Below are 11,291 nucleotides of genomic sequence, written 5' to 3'. Positions count from 1 at the left end.
CCAGCTTCTCATTCTTTTGTGTTGCTCTCATGATTCTCTGAATTCCTGGCTGATGTCACACAGAGCCTCCCTCAGGGTTATTCTCGTCTGCTCAATCTGTGTTTGGCTAAAAGGCCGAGGTGTTTGTGTGAGCAGGCCGCAGAGGTATGGGGTGCATCCACCGATGGGAATGTAAACACAAAACCCGTGCATAAATAAATAACTCTTGCACATAACACTGAGACACTTTATTGGTGATCAAATTCCATCCCTTTTCCAGAGTGAGATGAAGAGCGTTTCTCTGACCTATAACAACAGCAGTGCAATAAATAAAACCAAACCGCACATATTTTGCACATAACAGACATCATAACAAGTCCAACATACAAACATTCATACAGTCGTTAGCAATAAATAATCACACTAAATAAATTACATTCTAACAAATTCTTGACAGTGTGTTTTAGACACAGCATCTAATGAAGCAGTCTACTGCCTTCTCAGGTCCTCAGACTCCTCTGGTCCGCTTCGTCTTCCAATTGTGCAGCTGGCTGAGGAGAGATGGAGAGAAAGTCAATAAATACATAAACACAGAAACATGTATTTTATGTAGAGGCAAAACTATGTTGTATCAACATTGCTATTAAAAACAGCTTAAAGGACAGTGGCACATCCAGAAATTTTTCGAAGTCCAGATGGGGCAAGGAAAATCTTGGGTAAGCACCAGTGGTGGCCCCAGGAGGGGGCCAGGGGGGCCATGGCCACCCTGATACAATTGCTTAACTCTCATACTGACATAGTTTTCAACTAGTCGAAACTTTTCAACTAGTTTTGTGAACTAGTCTACTACAACAGTGTTATAGAAATCCTGAAATTCAGTTATGACTTTTGGGTTTCGTGCACCACCCCAAGATTTTCAGTGGCTCAATCTGGCCGCCCTATTAAACCACTAGGTGGCACCAAAACCAAAAGTTATAATGTGACTTTCAGGAATTCGATTTTACTGTTATAATATATAGGGTAGTTGAAATCTATCTGGATATAAGAGTTAAGGTGTCTTATTTTACAGTCAGTGTTACTTATCATCTGATATGCAGATAATTAGCATTTAACATTTTGAGTTCCACAACAATCCTGTCTAACTGTGTGATGTATCTGTGTATGTTAGACAATTCATTGTTTTTCAAACAGGTTGTTTGTCCTTTTCCCTAAAAGACAAAACAGCTTTGATTTAAAGGAGTATATTCATTGTAAGGAACAAAACTGGGAACAAGTTTATTCAAGTTAAAAAAAAGACAACACAAAAGCCTCCAGTTATATTTAATTTTTTTTGTTTTGTGAGGGGGGCCAGTGGGCCACTCCCGGCCACCCCTTGGCCGTGCCACTGCCTCACAGGTACTTTACAGTGCCAATCATTTAGGCCAGTGGTTCCCAACTGATGGGTTGCAGTCCAAAAGTGGGTCGTGGGTCCATTCTGAATGGACTGCAAGTGACTTGCGAACGTGTCAAGTTAATAAAAAACACGTTTAATTTTGGAGTACAGTGAATTTCCAGCACCAAGCTTTTATTTCCAAGTATTTCCTGCTGTAGAGTGAGTGACTAATGGACAATTACTTAACAGGGACAGCTAACTACCTCAACAACATGGCCAAAAGCAAGGATGATGCTGAATATATTAAAATGAGTGGATCTTGAACTAATGACTGAGGAGAAATCTGGACCCCGTGGCTGGACCAGTTGGGAACTACTGGTTTAGGCTATTTATGTAGATTTTGTCTATATACATTTTGGTTGCCACCTCAAAGATTGTCAGGACTAAGTAAAATCACTTATACAGATAGTTTTTAAAGCCACTAAACACAGATTCTCTTTGTAATTGTTGCACCTTAAAAGCAATTTTATTGGAATAAATTTGTGTTTGTAGAAAAATCCACAGTTTACAGACAAACGTCCTGAATCAGCTTAGACCTACAGTACTCGCTGCAGTTTGATAGATATGATGGCTAAAGTCATATTTATTACATTTATCAAACGATTCAGTTCTGCAAACCACTCTGCATAATGAATCTAGTCAGTAAGTGAGACTGTAACCTGTAACCTGTAACCTGCGGCGCTGCATTCTAGAGCCAACAATTTAAAATTTAAAAGAAAAAGTTTTACAGTTACAGTTATGGAGTGTAAATGCTACACTGGTTTCAGCTCTTCAGTCTTTACTGTATGTGTGAGACAGGCTTGATGTTCTCAGGGTGGACACTGAGTGACGTGCAGCCACGAGGAGAATGCTGCACGGCCGCATTGTTTGTCTCCAGGATAAAGTTTCTATGTGAACACGTGAGGTCTGTGTGCGTGTGTGTGTTGCTCAGTGAGCTCCGACCTCATGTAAGCAGAACAATTAAGGTGTTACATCAGGGTCATTGCGTGTAGAGTCAGTGTGTCAGTGTGCTGTTATTGTTTGGACACACGGGTGAATGTGTATGATCAAGCGTGTGGCTTTTCTTTACGCTGGTATGCAGTGCAGAGATGGGACAGGCCGAGACACCCCCCAGGCTAATCCAGACTAATTCCTCTAGCGGGGATTCCTCTTTGCGTGATGCAACTCGCTGTGTTCAATAACAACAACAGGCGTACGGGCTTTTCTGTCACTCTCTCAGCCCACTCCTTCCTGTTTGGCTTAAGGCTCACGTGAGCAGAGGCCTGACACCGCCCTTTGAGGACTTAAGCAAGACTTTTTTGAAGAAATACATCACCAAAATATACAGCACTGGAAATACAGGTGCGCCTGATTGCATGTCCTTCTCACAGCATCACCATATTGTTTGCACAAGCGGCACTAACGCAGCATCACCATGACTTGGTTTTCATCTGGTCCCAGCAGTGCTGCAGGGATGGAGTTTAGGTGTAGGCCAGCCTGAGAGTGAACTTCGCGCTGGCTCCCTTGACAAAAAGTCAACGGGATTTTTCCATTGGATTTAGGATTATGCAGAAAATCAGCTCTGTGGCAAGCAAAGATTATGACACTTACACGTTTGTTCAGGCAGATAATCTCCACAAAATGAACACCACTTTTATGATTTTTGAAGCTTAAATGTAATCGCCAGAGGTAAAAACTATACTAGACTATATTTTTAACAGGTGTTTATGCATTTATTCATTTAGCAGAGTTTTGTTTTATAGACATGTCTAATAATTGTTTTGCGACCTTGCTTGAACCGAAGCATTTGCGATACTTTGATAAATTACGGTTGATCACCGTCACACAGTTGCCTGATATATCTTATCACCAGGTATCATCAGGTTAAGAGCAGTCTGTAAATAACTAACTTGCTAATGGCCGACTGTTTGATCTACAGGCTGAGATTTAATTGGAGGCAACAGTCTGATGCTGTTATTGTAGTAGAACAACCGAGTTGCCGGTAGAAAATGTTGGCATTGTACGTTTCTGCAAACCATGAATATGCTACATTTGCATGTTTTACACATATCATATCAAATCAACGTGTCTACAGTGATGTACTATATGAGCTGACTTTGTTATTGTGAGGTGGAGGGGACGGTAGATGGCGTGTCACCTTGGCAAGATGGCTGCCAAGGAGCAGACTAAAGCAGAACACTGTTCAAGACAAACAAACAAACAAAATAAAGAATGTGTTTAAGGGAGTCGTTTCTGTCAGCGAGGATAGTACCACAAAAAGCCATTGTTTCTTACGGAGACATTGCTGCTTTTCCTCCTGAGATTGCACCACTAAAACCGGTATTGTAAAGCAAAATGTGATCTTTTCCTAACCACAATCAAGCAGATTTTGTGCCTAAACCTAACCACAAGTTAACCACAGCATTGTTGAAACAGATTTCCAGTGTATCTGTTACATAATGACAAATGTAGCAGAAACGTGGCAGAAACGTAAAATGCCAATGTTTTTTTCTGGCAGTTGGGTTGAGTAGTTAGCTTGTTGGCCAGACATGCTAATATTTGCAGCTTACGTTAGAGCAGACAAATACACTGTTTAAATACTCTGTTACTCTTGTATTTTTGGTTTTGGAGATGGTGAAAAAGGGGAATCACCATCCAAACACTATTTTAACACGAGAAATCCAAAGCTTGACAGCTTTACGGTTGCTAGGCTCGCAAACTGTCAATCAAAGTTTTCATGTTGTTGGTGTTGAGATGTTTATGAATGGAAAACCATCAGAGTTTAGTGGATTTGATGCATAACTCAGTATGAATTAAGAAGAACAGTGACTGTGCGCACACAATTTAATCAGGACCTCAATGACACCTACCTCATCGTAACTCAACGCCCTCACACCACAACGTCCCCGATGGGTTTCTGTAGCTTCTCCTGCTCCGTCCCAGTTCCCAGGTAGGATGCCAAGAAATTTTTATGTGATCTGTAACTATAAAAGACATTCAGTATGAGTATAAAAGCCAAGTAGGCTATAATTCTCATGATTATCATATGATCTCAGTAAAAGTTGTTTTGAAAGGCAGAAATGCAGAGTCAGTTGCATAGCTTTGATCCTGTCTAGACAAAAAATGAAATTCAAGGCGTGTTCTTATTATTTTATGGCAGTAATTTCTATGGATTGCAGCTTATGAAGGGCGAAGATCATCACGGAGTTTCGCTCTCACAGTAACAAGTTCTGTTTTCTCTTTACCTCTCCCTCTTAAGTACTTCAGCTGCTTGTGACTGTAAAGAAGCGGACTATTGACTTTGTCCCAGATTCCAACAATAGCTGTTATTTGGTTACACACTGATAAGGAACTGTGATTATTCAGTAGATGACTTGTCATACCATTACGGAAAGCAACAGATGGCAGTTTAAAATAAAGAGTGAGTAACACATACGTTTGTTGACGTGACACAATTTACGGTAAAATGAAAAGTCGACAATAAAAGTAAGAATGAGACATGAAAGCTGTGGAAGTCATCGAGTCCAGCCTGTGAAGGTGGTGAGCAATAGCTGTATGGTGTGGGTGTGTTCGGGTGTGTTAATGTGCTTTTGATGTGTCAGTGTGTTCGAATGCCAAGAAGTGTTTATGGGCAGGATGTGCGGACTGTAATGTGTGTTATGTTGAGATCCGCAGGGGTGTGGGTGGTTGCTCTTGTGCATTTTTGCTTAAAGCTTCCAGTTTTAAAGAATAAAATAGAAGAGAGGGGCTTTATTACTGAACTATCAGGTCTTATCTCTTTATATCTCCAACTATTGTGAAAAGTGATACCAAAGCAGGAGAGAAAAGCAGGTCACACCGATAACCAGTATCTTGTGATCTGGTGTAGATGGTGTTGTGAGTTTTGAGTAAAAAATTTGAACATCCACACTGCACATAGCATGCAAACCAGTCCTTGTGTTCATGATGCTTTATACAAAAAAGAAAGATGAGACAGCCAAAACCGTTTCTTGACAAAATTTAAGGTAAAGTGACTTCTGTATGTTTTCATGCCAATTTCAGAGCTTTAGGCAAGGTTTACTTTGCTTTTTTTTGTTGTCTTTTTTGTGTTTGTTTGTTTGCTTTGTTGCCTTTTCATGACAGGATAATTGTAAAGCGTCAAAGGGGGAGAGAGAAAGGGGACAGCATGCAGCAAGGGGCCATGGGGTGGAATTGAATCTGCGGCCGCTGCAGCAAGGACCCTGTTTTGCACAGTTTACAGTCAAGTTTTGCCGATTTTTTAGGATAATATTTTGAATATTGGTTATTTTGGTCAGGATAACTGTGACATGAAATTCTAAAATGCTTCCATACCTAATACAGAAACCCTCAAAATATGACTTAAAATGAAGTAGTAAAGTTAAGTGGAAGTGTAAAATAAGTAATACATTTTAAATTATTTGATTTACTGATGGTGGTTAAAGGAAAAGTACGATCTTGGTATGTGTTTCATTTTTTTTTTTTTACAAATGATTATTAATCAATATAATTTATTGATGTATTCAGTTATATTTTGACTTGTCTGACAACCTTTCACTACATTTCGTCAGTTTCATTATGAAATTTTTCCCCTTATCTTCTCGCTTTATCTACAGTAATTGGCAAAACTCCCACGTGTACACTGTGCTTATCAGTGCCACCTTTGTTAGCCTAGGCTGGGTTTAGACTTCCATTGAGGTTCACATGAATCAGCATCTTTGCACCTGTGATTGAGGAGTTTGTACCAATTCAATCACATGATCCCTCACTGGCTTCCTATCTACAGACACTGATGTTTCTTCTGAGAGCCAGCAGATGATTCCCCTGCATTACAAGCCTCAAGTGCAGCGTTAAAGTGCTGCGAGCCATTGGCATACTTACTGAGCGCAGGTCATGAGCAGGATGGCGGTGCAGCTGATGACCGACAGGACCACAGCGATGATCACTAAGACCGTCTGCACCAGCTCGGTGTTGTTGATCTGATCGGACTTGGTTTTAATGGTCCCCAGAGTTTGGATCCCACAGCGCTCCCCATCGTAACCCTTCATGCATCTGCAGAGGGAAGAGTTAACATAACAATGTGAGGTTATGAGGTTCAAAGAGGTTTAAACTTGGTGCACACATAAATGTATATATATTTGCTTTTAGGATGGATTTCATTTTGCACTACCCATGGAGTTCATAATCACATGCATACAAACAAACAAAGGGAAGTGATGCTCGACTCACATGCACACTGGCTCCTGAAGGCCCTCTATGAACTTGCAGTAACCATGGATGCAGTAGGTCAGGTGGGTGGAGGTGCAGGGGTCCTCTGTGGTGCTGAGAGTCGACGTGTCAGTGAAGAAAGTGTGTGCAGGGTTGAGAGGAGTCGTGCTTTTGCTCCTGTGCCTGTTCTTCCTCTTGCCTTTGCCCTTTCTTTTCTTCTTCTCATCTTTACCGGGATGTAACTCTGTAAGAGGAGAAACCGGTGGTGAAACTGTAGCTGAGGTTTCGTTTTAGTTTAAACTTAAAGGAGTTTCCGGGCCGAATGTTCGGATCATTTTTCAAGATGAATATTCAGGCATTACCAGAGTCTTCCATGCACTCTCAAAACTAAAAACCTCAGATGTTATCAGTCTTTACTTTTGTGACAGTGAAACAAAATTTACAAAAGATTTATGAGTCAAGAAAATAGTTACATGACCAACAAAGCCATCCTGAAAACTGTATCTATCATTGACTGAATTTAAAGTCTGTTTATGGGGAAAACATTTTTTTCTGCACTTCTTTAAAGATTTTTTTTCAGTCTTACATCCTCATCCATGGAGTTGCCATGTTGCACCAACATGTTTCTACAGTGGCCCAGAATGGACAAACTAAATACTGGCTCTAGATAGGGCCAGTCATGTTTTCAGGTCAGCTACCGTAGTTAGCAGCCCCTCACTGACGAGCAGCGTCGGAAAAACGCTAATTTTCTTTAACGTGAAAGTGCTTTAGTCAGTGTTTTTAATGGTTTAAATCACAGGTCCATTTGTTTTGGAGAGAAAGAGGCCTCCACGGAGAATGCGGCAACCGGTAAAAACTTCCTGAACAATTAACGCTAAAGGATTTCCAACTAGGAGAAGTTGCAATCTGTAATCCTCACCGCAACATTCTACTGAATCCCCTGGATGGACACTGGACCTTTAAGAATCTTTTCTAGTACAGCGTTTTTTATTTTGTACTTTTCTAAAAGAATGTCTTGACAACTTTCGCCAAACTGGTCGCATTATGCAGAAGGTACAGATTATCGTCAGCCAATTTTGTTTCTTCATTTCTCTGTCGCACTCAGAAACATAACACTTAAGATTTAGCTATTCTATAAACAGTGTCATACGAGCTTCAACCCAAAATAATCGGCATTTCAAGGGAAATAAAGAACCTCACAGTCAAGAAGAAAAGACTTATACCTAATATGCTGATATTTTCAGTGTCTCCTCCTGAAACATCCTCGTCTACTTCCAGCTCGTCATCGTCACTCAGCGAACTCGGGAGGCCCTCCCCGGAGGCCGGACCCCCGGTCACTCCGGCTAGTTCACCGGAGAACGTGGCCTCAGATTCCTGAGCACCTAGAGCACCGGAGACTACTGTAAAACACACAGATAAAGAGAATAATGCATGAGATCAAATGGCAATGATAAGCAGTAAAAAGCAATTAGGGTCAAAGTTTAAGTCATATGATGCAGTTTAATGTGGGTTTTATGTCTACGCCCAGTACGTAGGAGCATGAAGGAGCATGTTCTCTCAAACCAAGACTTGAACCTGTCGCAATGAAGAGATAAAATCAATTAAGCCTATCCAGGACGTTCAGTTTTCTTCTTTAAAAGACAGAAATAGACATTTATTCTTCTTCTGTGGTGACCTGGAACTTAAGGTTGCCTAGTTACTTGCTATAAGCATTGTATTATATAATCTTGGCCCATTTACAGCTGACTCATCCATTCATCTTAAAATATTGGTAGCTTTTAAATTAGACACTCTATCCACACTGAAACCAGTACAACCAGTCCACATCCAGGACGGCACTGTACTTGAACACATCGTTCACACCAATCAAGAACAATGATGAATCAGGCTCAATCAAAGGCTAATTAAGTATCTGAAGTATGTTGACCTTTTCACAGAGAGCCACACTTCTGACACAAATTATTCTCCCTAAAATGCCTGAATATTTCTCTTCTGCCCGACAAGTCCTCACTTGCAGAGATATTTCTTCCTTCCTTCCTTCACCCCCCCCCCCCCCCCTCCTCCTCCTGTCCTCATACCTTTTTACATTTTTCTCCATTTCTTTGATTCACCCTCTCTGCACACACACACACACACACAGAATACAAGTCCAGACTTACCGAAGCACAGGAGACAGGTGAGGACGAGAGGGTTCATATCCCAGGAAGAGTGTTGTGTGTATGACGGTCCTGTGCTAATCTGTGTGTTGGAGTGTGTGTTGGAGTGTGTGTTGGAGTGTGTGTTTCTCCCCTGCTGATAGAGATTGTGCTTTGCTCTCTTTACCTCCGCTGGGTGCAGCTTTTATAGAACAACGCCTGCCTCTCAAGGAGAGGGTGTGTGTGTGTGTGTGTGTGTGTGTGTGTGTGTGTGTGTGTGTGTGTGTGTGTGTGTGTGTGTGTGTGCACGTGCATGTCCATCTCAGAAAAAGCAAGAGGCTCATGTAATCAAGCTGTGTGTGTTTTGTGTGTGTGTCTAATGATTAATCTGCCCCAGGCAACACATTTTGTACCTCATGTTCTCAAACATGACAAGGCTTATGTCGGGGAATAATAAGTCTGAACGAGATTGAGACACAAAACAGTTTGATGTATTCTGACTTGTTTCTCGTCACCATTCCAAAACACACACACAAATGTTCTTTCCTGCTTCTTTAACTGTTATTGCTTCCGCTCGCTCCCTTTATGGTCACGAATTAGGCCATAATTACAGCGTCAATCCATTAGTGACAAACATACTAACACGCTCATAACACTGTTACTAGGTGAAAACCTTGTGCCAACTTCCCAAATACTGAAAAAGGGCTAATTCTAAAGCTTCTTTTACTTTATTTTGGGATCTTCCAAAGTGTTATTGGACAGTTTGATGCGTTTAAGTTGTTGAAAACATGAAAATCAACCAAAAAAATCAATCAAAAAAATGATGTAATGTTCTTGGTAACAATACACACACTTGTGTTTGTAATAAACTGAAACCAGGAGCCAGTAAAACGCCTGCACTTTACACCAGGTACAAAGATGGTCACTATAAAGAAAATAATGAAGGCGATAATAAAGATCATAAAATATGTTTTTATGATTTCAGTCAGTATCATGGACAGATATGGGCAAACGGTGAGAAGCAGGTCTAAAGATGGTCATGATAAACAAATAGAAGCAAATTCACGTCAGAATTTTGCTTTTTTTTTCCCGAGATTAGATTTTTTTTTAACATAAACCGTCTTTTTATTGTGCTTTTAACAGTGAACAGCAGTGTTTTATTTCTATTTTTATCCAGTCGCTGGTTAAAAACACTAAATCTGTCAATATCCCAAGTACTGTATGTTTTGCACTGTTCAGCGGGGTGTCTTTTTGTGTGTGTGTGTGTGGTTTGATGAAATGATGTTACTATTTCGGTACACAGTAACAAAGAGGAGACCTTAAGGCTTGGGTGGGGATGCTGCACAGATGGGTGTGTTGGTAATGTTGTTGTGTCTGCACACTGAGGCTATCCCATCACCCGTGCTCTGGCAGAATCCTTCAAAACCAGCGAGGAATGTTGGGAACTCTCATTCCTCTGCCTCAACAATGACCATGAGCTCCTGACTCATTTTGTTTATAACGGCTGTGGAATCGAATTGTTTGGATTATGCGTAATGGCATTGGGGACATGTGATATCAACGTGTGGAAAGTCTGACACAAGCCTGGAGAGAAGCTCCTCATAACAGACGCCCACTGTAAACACACGCTGCTACATGGCTAACGGCGTGAAGGAGGGAATATTTTTGATACACAAATACAACCGTATCTATTTGGATAAAACTTTGAATCATGCATTGGCAAGAAACGGTTACAACCTCAGTATCTGTTGGGATTAAACTGTGATTTGTGTTTGGTCTCAGCGATTAACCTTTTAAATTGATTGCCCAGATTTATATCATCCATATCCCTGAACTTTTGTTTGGTATGCACGTTAATTTCTCCGAGCTATTTGGGATCAGTACGACTTGACAAGTATAAAAACACTAAACACTGTCAATGTTAATAAAGTCCCAATGTCCTCAAACAAGACAATACTAAAGTCCTGGTGTCTTCAAACGAGTACTTCTTAACTGACAGTGTCTTATCTTGTTACCGTTGCTAAAATTGGTCAAATTTGTTGCCATATAAAACTACAAACATCATTAATCATAAATAACCATAAAATCTGATCAGGTTTTGGACCTTGTCCACTTTTGTGTCGGGATCGGCTGCAGACTGACTTGGCAGAGATGGCTCCCATCTTGTTTTTACCGGGATTAGTGTATTGTGCTCCTACTACCTCTAGATGGCACAAAAAGTGTCAATGAACGAGGACAATAGGTCTAAGTTAAGCAAGTTAGGTCTAAGTTGGTGGCACCATTTGGAGCCAGAAATTGCACAGTAGCGATCAGGGCGTGGAGCTGCGGTATCAAGTTCCCACCCATACACCCACCCGCAAGCTTTGATCACTAGCACACCGACTGACACACACAGCTGTCAATCATGACATAAAACCGCCTTTTAATAGCATCAAATAACTAAATTAAAACCAAAGTTATGAGAAAAATGAACACTTGAACATAAATCAGTGTGATAAGAACTACCTAAAATGACAGAAACCATCTCTTTGATCTTTTAGTTTGTCCCATGTCTCATCTGC

General features: G+C 40.8%; 1 protein-coding gene across 1 annotated transcript; it reads right to left on the bottom strand.

Annotated features, from left to right (window-relative positions):
- Positions 1-212: 212 nt before the first annotated feature.
- Positions 213-8,890, bottom strand: areg (amphiregulin). Its single transcript, XM_050051756.1, has 6 exons — positions 8,755-8,890; positions 7,819-7,995; positions 6,617-6,839; positions 6,269-6,439; positions 4,261-4,374; positions 213-530 (listed from the first exon to the last, which is right to left on the bottom strand). Exons 1-5 carry the CDS (start codon positions 8,789-8,791, stop codon positions 4,281-4,283), a joined length of 702 nt encoding a protein of 233 aa, XP_049907713.1. The 5' UTR covers positions 8,792-8,890; the 3' UTR covers positions 213-530; positions 4,261-4,280.
- Between the last annotated feature and the right edge of the window lie 2,401 nt (positions 8,891-11,291).

The sequence above is a fragment of the Epinephelus moara genome, chromosome 8 (genome assembly GCF_006386435.1).
Source record: "Epinephelus moara isolate mb chromosome 8, YSFRI_EMoa_1.0, whole genome shotgun sequence".
In the NCBI taxonomy this organism is placed as follows: Eukaryota; Metazoa; Chordata; class Actinopteri; order Perciformes; family Serranidae; genus Epinephelus; species Epinephelus moara.
The sequence above is the reverse complement of the archived record's forward strand: the minus strand, read 5'-3'. Positions and strand labels throughout refer to the sequence as shown.

Coding starts and splice junctions, on each gene's coding strand:
- areg (XM_050051756.1), bottom strand. CDS start 8,791: ATGAACCCTCTCGTCCTCACCTGTCTCCTGTGCTTCG. Junction 6,840..7,818: donor TGAAAATATCAGCATATTAG/GTATAAGTCTTT, acceptor CTCCTCTTACAG/AGTTACATCCCGGTAAAGAT. Junction 6,440..6,616: donor CTTCAGGAGCCAGTGTGCAT/GTGAGTCGAGCA, acceptor TTCCCTCTGCAG/ATGCATGAAGGGTTACGATG.